Source organism: Ovis canadensis, chromosome 8 (assembly GCF_042477335.2).
Source record: "Ovis canadensis isolate MfBH-ARS-UI-01 breed Bighorn chromosome 8, ARS-UI_OviCan_v2, whole genome shotgun sequence".
In the NCBI taxonomy this organism is placed as follows: Eukaryota; Metazoa; Chordata; class Mammalia; order Artiodactyla; family Bovidae; genus Ovis; species Ovis canadensis.
In genome coordinates, this window is record NC_091252.1 from 101,244,406 (window position 1) to 101,264,047 (window position 19,642).

At 56.5% G+C, this 19,642-nt stretch overlaps 1 protein-coding gene across 3 annotated transcripts in view; it reads right to left on the reverse strand.

Moving 5' to 3' along the window:
* Window positions 1-19,642, reverse strand: part of UNC93A (unc-93 homolog A) — a 33,755-nt gene continuing 14,113 nt past the window's right edge. For all 3 annotated transcript variants that reach the window (XM_069599374.1, XM_069599375.1, XM_069599376.1), the window contains exons 3-9: window positions 16,860-17,041; window positions 15,575-15,804; window positions 13,489-13,614; window positions 10,762-10,976; window positions 7,160-7,295; window positions 6,029-6,160; window positions 1-703 (exon numbers count right to left, since the gene is read on the reverse strand). In XM_069599374.1, the coding sequence (XP_069455475.1) occupies window positions 453-703; window positions 6,029-6,160; window positions 7,160-7,295; window positions 10,762-10,976; window positions 13,489-13,614; window positions 15,575-15,804; window positions 16,860-17,041 (1,272 nt within the window). In that variant the 3' untranslated portion in view covers window positions 1-452. The remainder of the gene's footprint in view (window positions 704-6,028; window positions 6,161-7,159; window positions 7,296-10,761; window positions 10,977-13,488; window positions 13,615-15,574; window positions 15,805-16,859; window positions 17,042-19,642) is intronic.

Consider the following 19,642-nt stretch of genomic DNA (forward strand, 5'->3'; position numbering starts at 1 on the left):
TTAGGTGCATAATATAACTGGATTTATTCAGAAACTCATACCCCAAGGCGTCACGACACAGAGAGCCTAGTCTGGCTTTGTCCCTCGCTGACTCTAGGAGGCAGTCACTGACTTGCCCGGACGTCAGTTTGCCCATCTGCAAAGTGCTGGCGTGGGGCTGCGTCTTTTCAGCAACTTTCTAGCTCTTAACAGCCACCCCCAAACAAGCCTCGGCTGTTGACCCATGACTCTAGGCAAGTCCCTAGTGGCTGGTGGTACCCTGAGTTTATTTCTTTTGTATCTGAAATGAACTGATTCTGCCGGTACACTCTGCACCTCCATGATGAGATGGCGGACTGAAGAACCTGATAAAATAGAGACATCGCCACATAACAGTGAAGCGGCCGTGAAGTCAGCGGCAGCCTCCGCGGGTCTTGGGGTCCGGCCCGGGCCCACCCACCGCGGCCCTCGCGTCACAGCTTCGTCTGCGTCACCCCCTCCTCGGCGGGTTTTGTCCGCTCTGCGGCCTTTGCGGACTCCATGCACTCGACGGCCCCGTAGGCGGCCATGGCTGCACTCAAGACGCCCAGGAGGACGTAGAGCTTGACGCTGACGCACAGGAACGTGCTGTATCCGAAGGCGATGACGAAGCCCAGGGCCTCCCAGAGGCGGTAGTTGGCGAAGGCGGCCTCCTTGTTCTTCTCAAACAGAACCCCGAAGAGAGCTGCAGGGAGAGGCGGAGACGTGGCTGTGAGGGCGCACACAGCCCTCCCGACTCCTGCAGAAAGCGCTGCCGCCTCCCCGAGGCCCAGGTAACCACCCCAGGACCTCTCTGCCTGGAAACCAGAAGGGTTTCACGTTGTGGACAATAACCAGTCCGGTGAGCGGGCCTCTTGCAGCGAAGGAAGCAGCATCGCGTAGACGAGAAACAGCGGATGAGAGTGACCGCTGGAGGGGCCGTGAGCCAACCCCGTACCTCGCGGGTCAGGAAAGCAAGGCTGGGAGACGGGACCTGAACAGATGAGGGCGAGGGGCCCCCTCTGCAGGGTCCACAGGGGGGCCGGCCGTGTGCTGTCCCCCTGGTCAACATGACGAGAAAGCCCCTGCACTCTGGGGTCTTCCTCCCCGAAACCATAGCTCCAGCCCAGTTATGAGAAGACATCAGATGAGCCTGAATTACAGGGACTGTGCACACAACCCCTGACCAGTATTCTCCAAGAGGGTCACGGTCACCAAAGCAGAGCAGAAAGAGAAGCTGGCACAGACCAGCAAAGCAGCGGCCTGCCTGGGGAGCACACAGAGAAAGGGGGAAAGCTGGAAAAATGGAATAAGATCTGAAGTTCCGTTATTTCCCAAAGTTAATTCCTCAGTTTTGACAAGTGTACCACAGGCTTGTAAGATGTTCGAACTGAGGAGACAGAGTGGACAGTATGTGGGAATTCTGCACTCTATTGGCAACTCTGCCGTCGATCTAAGAACATTATAAAAAAAAAGAAGAAGAAAAGCCTGCTTGCAGTCCGACCTGGCCACAGCACCAGGTGAAAGAGACAGGATGCAGACTCCCGACCTCCGATGCCAGGATGAGGTCAAGTCTTGTTTGGTTGGAAACGACAGGATGCATGAGCCGGGCACAGAGGAAAGGACGGGTCTTCTGAATTTATCAGCCTGGAAGCAGCCCCTTTGGTGGCTGATGAGGCAAAAGGGTATTTCAAGGCCAGACACGCCGAGTTGTCTCAGATTCAGGCATTGTTGTGTGAGTGTTGCCATGGTAACAGTACTGTCAGGGCGGCTAAGCAGAGAGCAGCTGAAATGAACGGCTCCAGAGGCGGGAGGGCTCTCTGGAGCCCAGTGGGAACCTGGAGCAGGGGGAGGCGGGATTCTGCCCCAAGAAGGAAGGGCTGGGATGGTCCCGCCCAGATGTATCAATCAGCTTTTGCATTGAGAAGTGGTGACTGCGAAGGAGGGTTACACTGTACTCAATTGTATTCCGTCTCATTAACTAGGAATGCACGTGACTCACCTCTTCTCTTAACAGAGAGAAACATCCAGGGAGAATAGCATTAGAAATCCATCTTGCTATTGAGACAGCAGAAGTGAGAGAGCTGGTCTTGGTAGGTGGCAAAAGCTACACAAAATGTGCAGTTTTTGAAAACACAGAGACGGTATGGATGGACCACACCGCAGGGAGGGGAGCCCGCAGGGAGCTCTGTTATTAAAACAGCCCTCCTGGTCAAGATGGTTGAGAAAGTCACAAACCATAGATGGGAAGAACAGTTTCCCGCCAAGAACTGATTTTTTACTCAAAAAAACTTAATTTGAACAAAAAGACAGAAATAATTCATTTTAAATTGGTATTCTTATTCAAGAAGGACTTAACCCAAGTCATTCACTGGACTTCATGTAGCTGCTCACCTTGACAAAGGCTCAGCCTGATAGTCTCTCATGTCCATGGAAAGGAAGGAAGAGTTGGAGCAATTATTCCCGTGTCTCAGGGATAGAGAAGAACCAAACAGGTTTACTGTGAGCCTTCCGAACACCTGGGAATTGTATGCACACGGCTGTGCATCCCAGGTCCTGACCTGACTTCTAAGTGTTCAGTTCAATTCAGTTCCGTTCAGTCACTCAGTCGTGTCCGATTCTTTGCAACCCCATGGACTGCAGCACGCCAGGCCTCCCTGTCCATCACCAACTCCCGGAGTCCACCCAAACTCATGCCCATTGAGTCGGTGATGCCATCCAACCATCTCATCCTCTGTCATCCCCTTCTCCTCCTGCCCTCAATCTTTCCCAGCATCGGGGTCTTTTCCAATGAGTCAGCTCTTTGCATCAGGTGGCCAAAGTACTGGAGTTTCAGCTTCAACATCAGTCCTTCCAATGAACACCCAGAACTGATCTCCTTTAGGATGGACTGCTTGGATCTCCTTGCAGTCCAAGGGACTCTCAAGAGTCTTCTCCAACACCACAGTTCAATAGCATCAATTCTTCGTGTAAACGCTTCAGAAAGCCCAACTGAGCTCAGGGAAGTCAGTTAATCAGAGCAAGTCGGCAGAAGCACTGGGGCATGAACAGTGGGGGTCCCTCGCCCCTCCACGCGGACGTGGAGGCCCTCTCTCCTGATGATTGCTTAGAGTCCTCTGGGGCTGTGGGGACCCCTCACTGGCTTACAGTCTGGGCAGCCAAGAAAAGCAAGTGTGGTTTCTGTTTGTCTCCTCTACCGACTCAGGGATTTCCTCTGTTGAGCAACAGACGCACCTGCGGCTAATCTGTCGCCACTTCCACCAGCTGCCCTTCGTCCAAACACGGCAGTCTCTGCTGAGCTGAGCACGCCTCTGTCACCTGGCTCAGAACTCCAGGAGCATCTCCTGCATCGTGGAGGCGGGAGAGAGGCTGTGAAAGCCAAACCCCTTGATGCCAGCGACCTTGGGTTTGCTCGGGGGTGTTTCCTCAGCTGTTTCACAGGCCGGCACCGACTCAGATGCTAAGGAGGGGCCGTCCTGGACTGCCGAGGCCACGTGTGTGACATCCCTGGGTGCAGGGACAGCAGCCAGGCTCCCGTCCCCGGAAATGGCAGCTGCTGGCTTGTGTCTGGGCCTGACCTACTTTCCAGTCCCAGGTGCTTCCCTGGTGAGGGCTGGACTGTGGGTGGCATTTCCAAGGGAAGAAGCTCCCTTCTGAGCCGGATCCGCCCCTGGGGCCCCAGCTCACCCCTTAGTGGCTTCTTGGCTGCAGAGACGGCTCACCTCCTGGGGCCTCGACACTCCCACCCCCCAGCCAGGGCCATCAATGGGTCCTGGGAGACCCTGCCCTCCCGAGTCCGTCGCTGCTCCAGCCCAGACCTCTGCAGGTGCCCCCCTTCTTCTGGGTGAGGTGCCGTGGGGGTGACGCCATCTGCCGGGCTGCATCATGAGTGAATCCTCGCGGGATTAACCCGCCGGCCCGCGGTCAATGCCCTCTGTCACGTTAGGGAGTCCTGGCTGTGGCTCCTCCAGGAAGCCAGGACTCTCAGGCCTGAAGTCAACTCCTTTCCCCAGAGTGATAGTCTTCCTGTCCTTTATGCTGACTGCCTTCCCACACTTTCCAAAGAAAGGGGACCCCTCCCCTCCCAGCCTGGAGGCCCCTCAGCCCCCTGTCCCCACATGCCCCCATTGGATGCTCTCCCTGCCTCTCAGCTGTCCTCTGCTCCCCAGGTCCCTTCTCCTCTCCTCACAGCTCTTCACTCTGCATCGAAAATTAATAGTCAGATTTTCTCTTGCTCCAAAATCTCTGTGGATGGTGACTGGAGCCATGAAATTAGAAGATGCTTGCTTCTTGGGAGAAAGGCTATGACCAACCTAGACAGTACATTAAAAAGCAGAGACATCACTTTGCCCACAAAGGTCCATCTAGTCAAGGCTATGGTTTTTCCAGTAGTCATGTATGGATGTGAGAGTTGGACCACAAAGAAAGCTGAGTGCTGGAGAATTGATGCTTTTGAACTGTGGTGTTGGAGAAGACTCTTGAGAGTCCCTTGTACTGCAAGGAGATCCAACCAGTCCATCCTAAAGGAGATCAGTCCTGAATATTCATTGGAAGGACTGATGATAAAGCTGAAGCTCCAATAGTTTGGCCACCTGATGGGAAGAGCTGACTCACTGGAAAAGCCCCTGATGCTCGGAAAGGTTGAAAGCGGGAGAAGGGGATGACAGAGGATGAGATGTTTGGATGGCATCACTGATTCAGTGGACACGAACTTGGGCAAACTTTGGGAGATGGTGAGGGACAGGGAGGCCTTGTGTGGTGTGGTTCACGGGGTCGCAAAGAGTCGAACATGATTGAGCAATTGAACAATAACAGCAACGACAATACCGCTACACATGCCCAAGACAACCCCTTTCAGGGCTGGGTCCCCCTGATCGGGGTCCCCTGTCTTGTTCAAGCCCAAGCCAAGCCCTTCAGTGGATGCCTCCAACCCTGCTGTCTGGGGGCTTGCCGGCCGCCTATAGCCCAGGAGTCCCGATGTCCAGCCCGGCCCTGGGACCACCAGGTCCTAGCCTGTCCTGGCTTCCTTTCCTTCCTGCTTCCAGCAGCTCCGCTGCTCAGCCCCTTCTGACCATGGCCCTCTGCGTGGCATACCCCTGCACGTCCCCAGGTTCCCCTGCGTTGCGGCAGCAGCTCGCCCTACCCCCGTCCCCAGCTGTAAACCCCTGCTGCTGCTTCCGTGGGTGCTGAGTGAACCCAGCCCCTTCACCAGGCAGTTCAGCCCCAGATCGGGCCAACCGCCACCCTCGCCTTCAGCACTGCAGCCAGCCTGTCCTCACAGGTCCCCCTAAACACAGAGGCTGAAACCCCTAGGTGACGGTGTTGGGAGGTGGTCTCTGGGAGCCCTCGGGGTTACAGTGCCCTCGTGAAGGGGACCCCTGATTGTCCCCTCGCCCCTATGTCCACTGAGGACTCAGTGAGATGTTTATGAGCCAGGAAGTGGGTCCTCCCCGAACCCGCAGTGCCTTCGTCCTGGACACCCAGCCCCAGAGCAGTACACGTCTCCTGTTCACAAGCCCCACTCCTGTCTAGGGGGCGCTGTTAGAGACGGCTCCCTTCTAGCCTCCCCCAGGCTTCCCGCTGCCCAGAGGACCATCAGACAGGACGGGACTCAGGCGTGACCCCCAGGATGAATGTGCCACTGACCCCTCCCACCCCCAACTCAGTTCTCCCTGTCCACCGAGGGACGTTGGCATGGTAACCTGTAAGCTTTGGCTCCTCCCCACACCTCCATTGAAAGCAGACAGGAGCGCTTTTGGCCAGACACACGGGCAGGACATCGCTCTGCCCAGAGGAGCTCGCCCGGGGGGAGCCTCGACGGGACGGTCACACTAGCAAGGACAGCTGCGGGCTCTGCTGCCTTTCCTCCCGGGCATCGCGGATCCAAGCCCTCGAGAGGAAGTGGGGCCCGCCCTCCAGCCCCTGCTCCTTGATGCACGTCTCCCCGTCTCCCTCAGGGGCCCTGAGCCCCCTTCCGAGGCCAGCCAAGCGGGGGCCCCCCGAGCGGGCTGGCCTTGCGCCAGGCACTCACCGTTGTTCTGTGTCTGCCAGACCGCGTCGGCCATGCCCCAGAGGCCGGGGAACACGAAGAACACGGGCAGCTGGCTGGGGTGCGGCTTCCACAGCAGGAGGGCAACGATGCAGGCCAGCTGGGTCACGGCCCCTGGGGGCGGGGGCGTGGGGCGGGGGGCTCCTCTGAGTCCCTCGGAGCCGTGGGCCGAGCCTCTGACCCCCTGCTCCCTATATTACTGCTGCTCGCTTTCTCTGGTGCCTTTGACCTGACCGGTGCAGGCTGCCAGGGGGCACCCCTGGCAGGTGCGCAACTCTGCCCGCCTCTGGTCTTCACAGCAGCAATGGCGGGGGAGCCTTGGGGTGATGCACCTCTGTGTCTTAGGGCAAAGTGTCATCTTGCTGGGCAAAGGAGGCTCCAGATTGTGGGGGCTCAGGGTGGGAGACACTGAGATTCTTCATTAGTGGGGACCCCTGCTTCTCACTGAGTGGGGGGCGTGGGGAGGGGAGGGGAAGAGGGCCCCCAAGCCTGGGAGCTGGGCCTTCCAAGCAGGACAGGGAGCAAGGCCTCCTTGCTCCTCCTGGCTTTGTCCTCACAGCCTGAGGTCTCGGCTTCATGAGTCTGCAGGCCCTGTGATGCCCCCCGACCAGGGAGACAGAGCAGCCTGTGACCCTCTAGGGCGGCAGAGGAGCACGTGGAGCAGGTGCCTCCAGGGTGTCCCGGGGCTGCGTGACCCTGGTTGAGTTACTAGGTGTCTGCGTTCCTCAGTAAGAATCGAATGACTCAGGCCTCCGCCGGCACTATGGTTTGGCTTCCCCTCCCTCTCACTGCGTCACCACAGACCCGTGGAACTGTCACTGTTGGCTAGCTCTTTCCTTGAACACCCTCATCCTCACCTTGTCTCTGCTGCTTCCTGGTCCCCCAGGGGAGGCAGAAGGGGATGCGTATTTAGACAACCAGCTTCATCCAGCGCGTGAACCAAGATCTCCTCCTTCTAGGAGGCCCCCTGCCTCCCGCCTGACCTCCGTCCCCCCTACTTTGTGTGCCTCCAGCTACCCCCCTCCTCACCCCAACCCCAGCCCTCTTCACACAGGCTGCAACCGCCCGCAGTGCAGCTGGACCCGCCCCGGGCCGTGCCCAGCACCCACCTACCCAGCGCGAAGAGCGCGGTCCTGCCAGTGTACCGGGCCAGCCTCCCGAAGAGCACGGAGCACAGGGCGTCGACGGCCCCGAAGCAGATCATCACGTAGCCCACGAACTGGATCCCCAGGGCGCAGGTGGTGTAGGACTGTGGGAGAGGACAGACCGTCACCCGCGCCAGCCTCGCCCCGCTCGGGGCCGGGCGCGGGAGCCACAGCTCTCTGGGGCTCATCCAAGTCAGGGAGTCCAGGCTGTGCTAAAACGCCATCTGCAGTGTGACCGCTGGCCTGAAAGCTCGTCCGGGCCTTCCGTTCCCAGGGCGAGGACAGTGTTGGCGCCCCTTTCGAGTGAGAGCTAACGGGACCGTCTGGACAGACCTCCTCCCCGTGTCCCTGCACCGCAGGTGTGGCGCACTGCCGTCCTGAGTCTGAAGTCTTCTCTTGGGGCGGGCCGTGCCCCTCCTGCCTGTGGGTGGCTGGCTGAGGACAGACCTGGGGGTGAGCAGGGGGCTGGGGGTGCTTTAGGGCCTTGAAGCGGCCCTGAACAATATGGTCATGATGCATTCATGTCATCATGCCTGTGTCCAAACCCCGAGAACACCCACACCGAGAGCAAGCCCCCAGGGAGATGCTGGAGGCAAGGTGATGAGAACGTGTCCCTGTGGGTTCACCAGCTGTGACAAACGGACAGATGGACTGCAGACAGTAGGGGAGGCCGTAGCCAGGTGGGGTCAGCGGGGGGCAGGTACAGGAAATCTCTGTAATTTCTGCTCAGTTTTGCCATGAACATAAAACTGCTCTAAAAAATAAGGTCTTAATGAAAAAGAAGATGGAAGGAGCAGGGAGGGAATCTCTGTAGAGATGAGAAGAACAGGAAGACCTCCTGCCCCAGGCCCGGGAGGTGGGGGGCAGAGGGGCCCCGGGGCACCAGGGCTCACCGGCTGCGGCTCTCACGATGCGCCTGTCTCTGCAGAATCAGGACAGACACATCAGGAGGCCCCTGGCTCCTGGATGGTGCCGGCTGTGCCTGAGCTCACAGGCAGTGGTCTGTGACAAGTCCGAGGGGAGTGGCCTCGTCCAGACCCAGGGACTCTGTGTCATCCCCCTTGTTCTTGGAAACTCCAGGTCTCCAACAGGATAGTCCTCAGAGCAGAGGCCACAGGCAGCCCTGGGCGCCTGAACATGCGGGGCTGTACACCAAGGGGAGTTTGCGGTTTACCTGGAACTCAAATCTGTACCCGGCCCTTTCTCCTGCAAGTTTGGCAGCCCCTCCTAGGAAGGAGCCGTGGGGGGACTGGAGTGGAAGTTCCCTGGAGGATGAGTGGTGGTCCTGGGGGGTGGGCCTCTAGACACAGGCTGGAGGGTCCAGCCTTGGCCCTGGCTGTCTCCCTCCAACGCCCAGCTCCTCTCCCACACTTTCTGAGCAAAAACCTCTCTACCGTCCCTGTCTGTGACATCCCTTCTACAGCATCCCACCGGGGTCTCCAGGACAGAACCCCACCTGGGCAGGGGCTCCAGAGACAGGGGCTCAGGGAGAGACCCTCGATAAAGGTAGCCAGCCAGACCTGGGGCTCCGCTCCAGCCACACCTAAAGAAGGACCCCCTCTCGGAACAAAGTGGGCAGACAGTGCAGGGATCAGGTGGGCATCCAGGGAAAGGGCATCTGAGTAGCCAGGGCAACCATGCTGAGCCACCTTCGTTTCTAGATTGTAACTCAATATTCAAAAACTAGCTAAGGGCCCCAATAGACTTTTCTCCAGACAGGACATACAGAGGAGCAAAAGGCACAAGAAAAGATGCTCAACATCGCTAATTACTCAGTTCAGTTCAGTCGCTCAGTGCGACTCTTTGCGACCCCATGAACCGCAGCATGCCAGGCCTCCCTGTCCATCACCATCTCCCAGAGTTCACTCAAACTCATGTCCATCGAGTCGGTGATGCCATCCAACCATCTCATCCTCTGTTGTCCCCTTCTCCTCCTGCCCCCAATCCCTCCCAGCATCAGGGCCTTCTCCAATGAGTCAACTCTTCACATGAGGTGGCCAAAGTACTGGAGTTTCAGCTTCAGCATCAGTCCTTCCAGTGAACACCCAGGACTGATCTCCTTTAGGATGGACTGGTTGGATCTCCTTGCAGTCCAAGGGACTCTCGAGAGTCTTCTCCAACACCACAGTTCAAAAGCATCAATTCTTTGGCACTCAGCTTTCTTCACAGTCCAACTCTCACATCCATACATGACCACTGCAAACACCATAGCCTTGACTAGACAGAGCTTTGTTGGCAAAGTAATATCTCTGCTTTTCAATATGCTGTCTAGGTTGGTCATAACTTTCCTTCCAAGGAGTAAGCGTCTCTTAATTTCATGACTGCAGTCACCATCTGCAGTCATTTTGGAGTCCAAAAATATAAAGTCTGACACTTTCCACTGTTTCCCCATCTATTTCCCATGAAGTGATGGGACCAGATGCCATGATCTTAGTTTTCTGAATGTTGAGCTATATGCCAACTTTTTCACTCTCCTCTTTCACTTTCATCAAGAGGCTTTTTAGTTCCTCTTCACTCTCTGCCATAAGGGTGGTGTCATCTGCATATCTGAGGTGATTGATATTTCTCCCGGCAATCTTGATTCCAGCTTGTGTTTCTTCCAGCCCAGCGTTTCTCATGATGTACTCTGCATATAAGTTAAATGAACAGGGTGACAATATACAGCCTTGACGTACTCCTTTTCCTATTTGGAACCAGTCTGTTGTTCCATGTCTAGTTCTAACTGTTGCTCCCTGACCTGCATATAGGTTTCTCAAGAGGCAGGTCAGGTGGTCTGGTATTCCCATCTCTTTCAGAATTTTCTACAGTTTATTGTGATCCACACAGTCAAAGGCTTTGGCATAGTCAATAAAGCAGAAATAGATGGAATATTACTCAACAATGAAAAGGATGAAATAACGTCATTGGTAGCAACACGGACGCGACTAGACTTCATACTATATGAAGTTGGCCAGAGAAAGACAAGCATCATGTGATGAATGATACACGTGAGCTCATTCACCAAACAGAAACAGACTCAGAGACTTAGAGAATGAACTGATGGTAACCAGCAGGGGAAGAAGGGAGAGAAGGGACAGGGAGTCTGGGGTGGACGTGTGCACACTGCCATGTTTGAAGTGGATAACCAGCAAGGACCTACTGCACGGCACAGAGACCTCTGCTCAACATTCTGCAATAACCGAAATGGAAAAGACTTTGAGAAAGGTCGTGTACATACAGCTGTGTAACTGAACCGCTCTGCTCCACACCCGGGAGTAACGCAACACTGTCAGTCAACTAGACTTTAGAACAAACGTTTTTTAAAAGCTAGGTAATGAGGAATTTCAGTGTTTTCTCTATTTTCCACTCTAAGACAAGGACACGGGGTGAGATGCAGGCAAATAAGGGTCACTGCAACAACTCCCAAGCGGCTTTGGTCCTTTATCTGGAGACACATCTCAAGCGAGAGGCGACCCTGGTTCCAGCCCAGGTGAGCCCACATGCAGCCCCATGGGCAGCTCCCCCGAGGCCGGAAGGGCTGCATGCAGCGCGGGGAGCCCCAAGCCGCCCGCCAGCCAGCCCCTCTCTTACCCGCGTGTAGTCGCCTGACAGGAAGGCTTGCTCGAACCCGCTGAGCATCGGCAGCAGGATCAGAAGACGCAGGCGCTTGTCTCTGAGCAGCTTAAATGTCGACAGCAAAGTGGACCAGAAAGGGGGAGCCTGCTTCTCGCCCTCACCTTCCGGCTGAGCATCTCTTACGGGTTCCAGAAACACGGCCGTGAGCAGGACGGCCAGGAAACCGCACCCTGAAAGGACAGGGAGGGGACAGGCTGCTGTGCGGGGCTCCAGGGGCCACGCACACGCGCACGCGCTCCCCGCCTTGCCGTCTGGCCTCCAGCCCCGCGGGCTCCCTCTGGGGCTTCTCTGCCTTCAACGCCCACTCATCTCTCCTTCTCTGCCTGGTAAACTCCTACTCATCCTTCAATACCTGGCTTGGGTACCACCTTCCCATCAGAGCTGCCCAGTTCAGTCCAGTTCAGTTCAGTCACTCAGTCGTGTCCGACTCTTTGCAACCCCATGAATCGCAGCATGCCAGGCCTCCCTGTCCATCACCATCTCCTGGAGTTCACTCAGACTCACATCCATCAAGTCCGTGATGCCATCCAGCCATGTCATCCTCGGTCATCCCCTTCTTCTCCTGCCCCCAATCCCTCCCAGCATCAGAGTCTTTTCCAATGAGTCAACTCTTCGCATGCGGTGGCCAAAGTACTGGAGCTTCAGCTTTAGCACCATTCCTTCCAAAGAAATCCCAGGGTTGATCTCCTTCAGAATGGACTGGTTGGATCTCCTTGCAGTCCAAGGGACTCACAAGAGTCTTCTCCAACACCTCAGTTCAAAAACACCAATTCTTCGATGCTCAGCCTTCTTCACGGTCCAACTCTCACATCCATACATGACCACAGGAAAAACCATAGCCTTGACTAGACGGACCTTAGTCGGCAAAGTAATGTCTCTGCTTTTGAATATGCTATTTAGGTTGGTCATGACTTTTCTTCCAAGGAGTAAGCGTCTTTTAATTTCATGGCTGCAGTCACCATCCCTAGAACGCAATTTCTCAAGGAGATGTAACTGCTCGTCATCTGAGAGCTTTGTTCAAAACACTCATCCTGTTCAACCGGTTTCAGTAGCTGAGTGCCCATCTGGCCCCCAAGGTCACCGGCAGCCAGGACCTCGTCTGCCTGCTTTCTGGGCCCCATCTCTAGCGCTCACTCTGGTTTATCAGCGTTAAGGCCCCCCTTGGCTCCTCTGATATGGAAGTGACTTTGAAATAGACCGGAGTGTTGGTGCGTCTGCTCTCACCAAGGCGACGAGCCGCCCATGCACACGGCCTCATGGCCTTTGATTCCCAGTGGCGTCTGCACTCAGTCCCATCGAATCTGACTCTTATCAGACTCATGGTCGTTAAGAAGGATACAATCCAAGACCTTCACAGACTCCAGAATTCAAGAATGGTAAAAAATATCCTTAAATTTTCTTCAAATGGACACCAAAAAAAAAATAAAATAAAATAAATAACCCAACCACCTAATTTAAAGATATGCCCAAAGTAGTGGAGTCATTTAGAAATTTTTCATTCAAATAAGCATCTAAGGATAAGAGATCAAACCAGTCAATCCTAAAGGAAATCAACCCTGAATATTCATTGGAAGGATTGATGCTGAAGCTGAAGCTACAATACTTTGGCCACCTGATGCAAAGAGCTGACTCATTGGAAAACACCCTGATGCTGGGAAAGATTGAAGGCAAGAGGAGAAGGGGACAACAGAGGATGAGATGGTTGGATGGCATCACCGACTCAATGGACGTGAGTTTGAGCAAGGTCTAGAAGATGAAGAAGGACAGGGAGGCCTGGCGGGGGGCAGTCTGTGGGGTTGCAAAGAGTCGGACACGACTGAGCAACTGAACAACAAGGATAAGCACCATCATAGGAACTCACTCCCCTTGGGCAGCCATCTCTTCACAAATTTCCAGTGTCCAACACCTTCTGCTGCCCCGTGACCACCAGTGGGAGCCACAAGGCTTCACAGATACCCAAGGGTGGGCAGTGGGAGACGCCCGCCCAGCCCCAGCCTCTCAGAAGTCATTTAAGTATACGCTTCAGGAAAAGGTGATAAGCCCAAGACTTGGGACTTCCAAATCCAACCAGATGTAGTTGAAGTGTGAAGTGTGACATTCACTCAGCCATGTCTGACTGTGTGACCCGTGGACTGTAGCCCACAGGCTCCTCTGTCCATGGAATTCTCCAGGCAAGAACACTGGAGAGGGTTGCCATGCCTTCCTCCAGGGGATCTTCCTGGCCCAGGGATTGAACCTGGGTCTCCCGCATTACAGGCAGATTCATTGCCATCTGAGCCTCCAGGGAAGCCCTGCAAATAGCTGATTCACCAAGGCCGTGGGCCACCTCGGTGCCACCCAACAGCGCGGCCACAGCCCCTAGTGGCCACTGAGCGCTTGGAACGTGGCTGCTGTGTGACCTCGGAAGAGTCATCTTACTTTTGTTAATTAGAATTTCAGTAAGCACAGGTGATGACCGCGGGCCTGGATGGTGCAGACGTGGGGCTGGTTCCATCATCAAGCGAGACCTCCGACAGCAGAGGCTGCTGCGCTGGGTTTCATGCGGGAAGGCCCCGGGCACCACCCAGCTGAACGCATTTTGAGGGGTGTGTGCAGATAAGCGCAGATCATCCGAGCCCTGGGAAGGTGGTCCTTTACCCAGGAAGGTCTTGCTTTGCCCGGGGTCCTGGGGCCGGCACGTACCCGTATAGATGCCCATGAGCGTGTAGACGAGGTCCTGGGAGGGCCGCTTCGTGCTGTTGGTGGATGCCACGGCCATCAGGCAGTCGCTGGCCCCGCAGGCCTGCAGCTGCTCCTCTGGGACGGTCCCTGTGGAAGCAGAGAGCCCGACTGAGGACATGGGGAACTCGCAACAGGAGACGGCACACGTGCAAGGATGTGCCAGGGAGAGTGTGGCCACACGGAGCGTGAGACCCACCACAGGTCAGAGCCAACCACGGGGGTTGTTCCATCCAGTGTCTCAGACACGTCTCTCTTCGGAAACATCTATATGCTTGATTTTAAGACACTCCGGACCCATGTGGAATAAATGCTGGCTACTAGTTATATTGTGTTGCTAACTTCGTTAAAAGTTTTCCGCTTTTCTGAATTATAAATAAGATATGTTAGACTGGGTGTCGGGCCCACTGGGTTCTGAGACTCATCTGTGAAGAGACCCATCACCGTGGGCAGCTTCGCTCATGCTTTCTCTGAGTGTTTCTTAGCTGTAAAAAGAATGACATGTGAGCAACCAGTGACTCTCAGTATACCCACATTGAATCTCTGAAGAAAGGGGCCACGTGTCACAGGCAAGCGTCCTCGGTGTCCCATCATTCCCATAGTACTGATCTCAGCGCACGAGACGCTGCGGCCTTCCTGTGGGTCGGGAGGCGCGCAGCCGGGGACAAGGCGGCAGCGTGGAGGCTGGAGGCACAGGAAGGCGGAGAAGCCTCTCAAGGCTCCCAACGTGCCTTCCAGCCCTCAGATTCTGTGTCCAGTGACCAGGGAGAGATTAAGCTTACTTGTCTGCATGTCTTTAAAAGTGAACCTGTTCGCACCTCCACACCAGTCATGTCAGAGCCTGAACTTTCACCCTAGCTTCTGTTGGTCGATTGCTGACAGTTCTGGCAATACTGAGTAATGATTGGTGTCTATCAACCCTGCAATTTCCCTCTGCGGAGGTACTCAGCAAGGATGACATCATGTGAGCAAAGAGGGAGGAAAGGTTCTTATTTCCGAAAGCTGGGACTTGAGTGGATGAGCAGTACAGAGGATCAAGGCAGAGAGAGAGATTCCTGATAATGGGACAGTTAGCATCTCTTCCCCATTAATAAAGCTTCCTGCGAGACCTGCAGACATGCGTTTCCTCTGCCCTTGGTTGAAGTCTTCAGACAGCAAAGTGTGCAGGCGTAAAACGGACGCGCACTCTGTAACCCTGTCTGGGTGAGGCCGGGCAGAGAGGAAAGTTAAGACCCTGGTCATGCAGTGTTCAAATCTGTTGGGGATGGTGGCCTTTTGTGTAATATTGAAAACGCTGGTGAATGAATCGATTCTGAGGGAAAATAAACCACAGAAACCATTCTTAGTCTAGAGGATAGTAAGGACCCCATGGATGTGTGGAAGTGAGGGTCGGACCCTAAAGAAGGCTGAGCACCAAGGAACTGACACTTTTGAACTGTGGTGTTGGAGAAGACTCTTGAGAGCCCCTTGGACTGCAAGGAGATCCAACCAGTCCATCCTAAAGGAGATCAGTCCTGGGTGTTCATTGGAAGGACTGATATTGAAGCAGAAACTCTAATACTTTGGCCACATGATGTGAAGAACTGATTCACTTGAAAAGATCCTGATGCTGGGAAAGATTGAAGGCGGGAGGAGAAGGGGACGACAGAGGATGAGATGGTTGGATGCCATCACTGACTCAATGGACATGAGTTTGAGTGAACTCTGGGAGTTGGTGATGGACAGCGAGACCTGGCTTGCTGCGGTTCATGGGGTCACAAAGAGTCGGACACGACTGAGCCACTGAACTGAACTGAACTGAAGGACACGTGAACTCGCATTCCACAGGTAGTGACCCTCGGTTTCCCCAGGGCACCCCTCCCTAAGGAGTGGCGGCCAAGGCACCCGGGCAGCAGACGGCCCTCAGACCCACCCAGACTGTCCAGGGAGGAGCCGGGTCCAGGCAGGCTGAGAACCAGGTCTCGGGGCCCCACGTGACCGCTGCTCATGTCCTGGATGAGGACGTGAGGGAAGGGACCAGAGGCCCTCCGTGGTCCCCATTTCCTGTTACCTTGAGTGGGCGTCTGGCCGAACACGAGAGACGAGATCAGGTTGCCCCACACGCCGGACGACTGGAATATGAGGAAGAAGATGCCAAAGTACTGGTTGACCACGTCTTTGCCGACTTGTCCCGTCTTCCGCGCCTGCATGTTCCCCACGATGGTGAGGTAGGTGCCCTGTGCAGACCACAGGGCGGCGGCTCCCAGCCCCACCAGGACGGAGGTGGGGATCAAAGTGTACCTGAGAGACGAACGGACAGGCCTGCCTTGGCCCCTTCCTCCCTCCCTCTGTCTGAGGAGGAGGAAGCTCCTGGCCCGGCCCAGGGAAGTGTCACCGTGTTGGGTTGGTCTGCTTGACTGAGTCGCCCTCAGACTCAGATGACTGAGAAAATCAGACGCTTTTCTGGTTCAGGGTCGTTTGCAAGAGTGAAATTTGGTGTCAGTGTTTTTGTGCTTGGACGCAGCTACCGTGAGCTGGGACAGCAGATAAGACTGGGCCGGTTCTAGATATTTCTAATGGCGGAAGATTAAACCTGATCTATTATCTGTCTATCCACTCAGCTCCCTGTCTGTCACTCTGCCGTAAGGATCCCGTCTGAGACTCTGGTAACCAGAGAAGGAATGATGTGAAGCCATCTTCCCCGCGTGCCTCCCTGACAGCTCAGTGGTAAAGACTCCACCTGCAGTGCAGGAGAAGTGGGTTTGATCCCCGGGTCAGGAAGACCCCCTGGAGTAGGCAACGATAGCCCACTCCAGTGTTCTTGCCTGGAGAATCCCGTGGACAGAGGAGCCTGGTGGGGTACAAGCCACAGGGTCTCAAAGAATGGGACGGACTTAGCAGCACATCAGTGCATCCTGGATGACAAGGGGCGTCCCCCTAGGAGACGCTTGAGCAGCGTGCCCCTGGGAACAAGGGTCCCCTGAGGGTCCCTGTCTATCCAGGAGCAGGCGGAGCTCAGGTGCAGCCCGGGACACCGGCTCCAGCCCTACTGCGTGCCCTCTCTGTGACGGGGTGAGCGTGTGAGGTCTGGCCCAGGCCACACTCTGCCCGCTACCCCTGAAATTCACCCTCCACATCTTAGGCAGCTTCTCCCCGTCATTGCTGGGGCTGTGGAAGTGCCCTCCCTGGCCCAGGAGGGAAGCTGGGGGCCCGAGGAGAGGCCAGGCGGGGTGGGGGGTCAGGGGAGCATGGCCTAGCAGAGGGGACAGGGGCGTCTTGGCGGGAAAGCGGGGGACGCGGTCACGGCCTGCCCTGGCGTGGGGCAGGGTGCAGGCAGCAGCTGGGAGCGGGCGTACCAGCTGGCGTAGAAGTTTCCCAGGGAGAAGGCCACATAGCAGCACATGGCAAGCACGAGGGTCCACTTGCAGCCGAGCTTCCCGATGAGGACGGGAGGCAGGAACATGGAGGACAGCAGCATTCCGCCGTAGATCGTGCTGAGCGCAGCCACGCCCAGGCCCTCCTCGCTGTACAGGCTGCTCTGCGGGAACACGACCGGCCGTCAGCGTCCGAGGCCCGGGCCAGGCGCTCGGGGCCGCCCCCTGCCCCCGAGGCCCAGCGGCAGGCTTCCTCTCCTCCAGCTGAGGGACGGGGCAGAGGGGATGGCAGTGGGTCAGAGACCACGGGGCGGCCGGGCTGGGGGGCTCAGGCTTTCCAGCACCCACCCCCCACCTCCTGGTGAGAGGGGAGAGGGTGTCCAGGCGGCCAGGAGCCCAGGCGGCCGGGAGCCCAGGCGGCCCCAGGCTACTCGGGAGATGAGCGTTGCGGCTGAGCAAGGAGCTCCGGTCTGAAGCCGTGTAAACACAGAGGCTCGCTCCTCAGCGCTGTCGTTTCCCACTCGAGTGCTTAGCGAGCTTAGCGTGAAGGGGCCACAAGGTCAGGCAGGCACCAGACCCGCTTGGCAAGGGCCGTGGCAGGGGTGACGTTTGGTTTTTGCTGTGAAAGAACCAGCCTGATTGCTTCTTCTATTTATTTCACTTCTAAAAGGAAAGGAGGGGAGGAGGGGAGGGGGAGGATGGGGAATGGGAGGAGGGGAGAGAGGAGGGGGAGGACCGAGAATGGGAGGAGGGGGAGGGTGGGGAGGAGGAGGAGGGGGTGGGGAGGAGGGGGAGGAGGAGGGAGGAAAAGGAGGGGGAGGGGAGAGAGGAGGGGAGGAGGGGGGAAGAAGACATGTGCTCCCCCCAGCAGCCAGATCCTCCCTCTCGAGGGTCCTCCCGGCCCTGTTTCCTCCTCCTCCATGTCCTGCTCAGGCCGACCCTGCGGTCATTCGTGGAGGGACGCCTGCTGGGCTCCAGGCCACTGACCACACAGCAGAGGAGAAACGTGAGCCCGAGACGGTCCCTTCCCCGCAGAAGCCAGAGCCCCAGACTCAGGAAACCACCACGGCTCAAGTGTCGGCAGCGGGCAGACACTGAACTGAGAGCTCCCGCGTTCCTTCTCCTGCCGGCTGGGACGGTAGCCCTGGCCCCTTGGGAAAGACGTGCCCCGTGTGAGTCGCACACCCGGCTAACTAGTCCAGACGACCCCAAACCCGGAAGTAAACAGTGGCACCATTCACCTTCCTTCCTACCAAGCCCCCCGCGAGACAGAGCAGAGTACCCCACCCAGCCACCGGGCGCCCTGAAGCCCCCTGCAGACTGCAGGCCCGCAGGCCGAGCTCTCACTCCAGGACGGGCTCTTTTCCTCTGGGTAGCCGCCCCGCCCTCTGACCATCCGCCTCTGTCCAGATGGCGCCCTTTCTTCAAGCGCAGGTCAAGCATCTCCGAGGGTCTTGAGCTCAGGGGGGTGAGCTTTTTCTGAATCTCCCCAGGTGCCTTGCCCCCAGTAGGTACTTAATCGTGTTGCCCAGTTAACTGACACTGAAAATAAGACCTGGACCCATGAAAATTCTGAAATCTGGTTGGAATCAGAAGTCGAATAGTCTACTGTGAAGTGAGGGTTACCTGGAAATTTCTGCTCATAACTAGTCTCCTGGAGCTTGGAGCAAGAGAACAGGCTTGGCCAGGGCCCCTTACTTGCTTAATACTCGAAACTGACGCCTCCTGACTGGTGAGCTTTCCCCTTCATGTGCTAATGAGAAGCTGGCATCGGGGCTCTGCATTAGAATGTCCTCCCCGTCCACGGCCCCACGGCCGTTCAGCAAATATGTCTGTTACTGACCATAGCGCTCCACTGTCCACCTCTGGGAAGGAAGCTGGGTCTCAACCTTCAACACGGGAAACAACTTTCAAAAGCAAATGCCTCTTTCTTACATGAGCGACCGTATTCAAAGGCCTGTCTTTGCAAATGTGAGCCAACTTGCAAAATACATGCCCAAGAAAAAGCCCATGGAAGTGACGTGTACTCAACAACGAGGATGGTCACTCAACTCGACCTGCAAGTCGATCGGTTGATTGATCGGTCACAAGTGTGGACCAGCAGCGGCTGATGTGAGGCTCCAGGGCTGCTCTAGGAAAAGACAACACCTGCACGGATATCAGATGTCAGTGATGCTGCCCAAAGGCCACCACAGGGGACAGTGAGCCCTGCCGGGGAGACTCGGGGGCCAAGCTCCTAGGAGGACACAAAGGCCAGGCTTTCTCGTGCCAGAAGACTTTCTGGAAGGCGTGAGACCTGCAGGACGTGGGGGTAACCAGGGAAACGTCAGGGGGTGTAGGTGGGGCCGGGATGTTTGGGGGGTGGGTTACAGAGGCCCCATCCTGAGAGGAGAGAGCCCAGAAGAGTCAGATGCTTCAGCCAGAGCCGCTAAGCTCTCTTCCAGGGCGCTGCGGCAGGGACGGGCTCTGGGTCTCCCTCAGAGCACCCCAGAGGGGGCTTAAGCAGATGAGCACATATCAACGACCTCACTCACCAAATGGCCACCAAGCATGCTGAGCGCTGAGGCAGGGACACAGTGGCGCGGTGGTGGGGGTGGGCCCGGCCTCGTGGAATTCACACACAGTGCAGGGTGAACCACAGGACCCCAGGTGCACACACAGGGCCAGCTCTCCTGGACGTGGGGCCCCGGGCACGGGGACGGAGGAGGGGAGACGTGACATTCGCTCTGTGACCTGAACCATAAACAGAAGGCTGACTGCTCGTG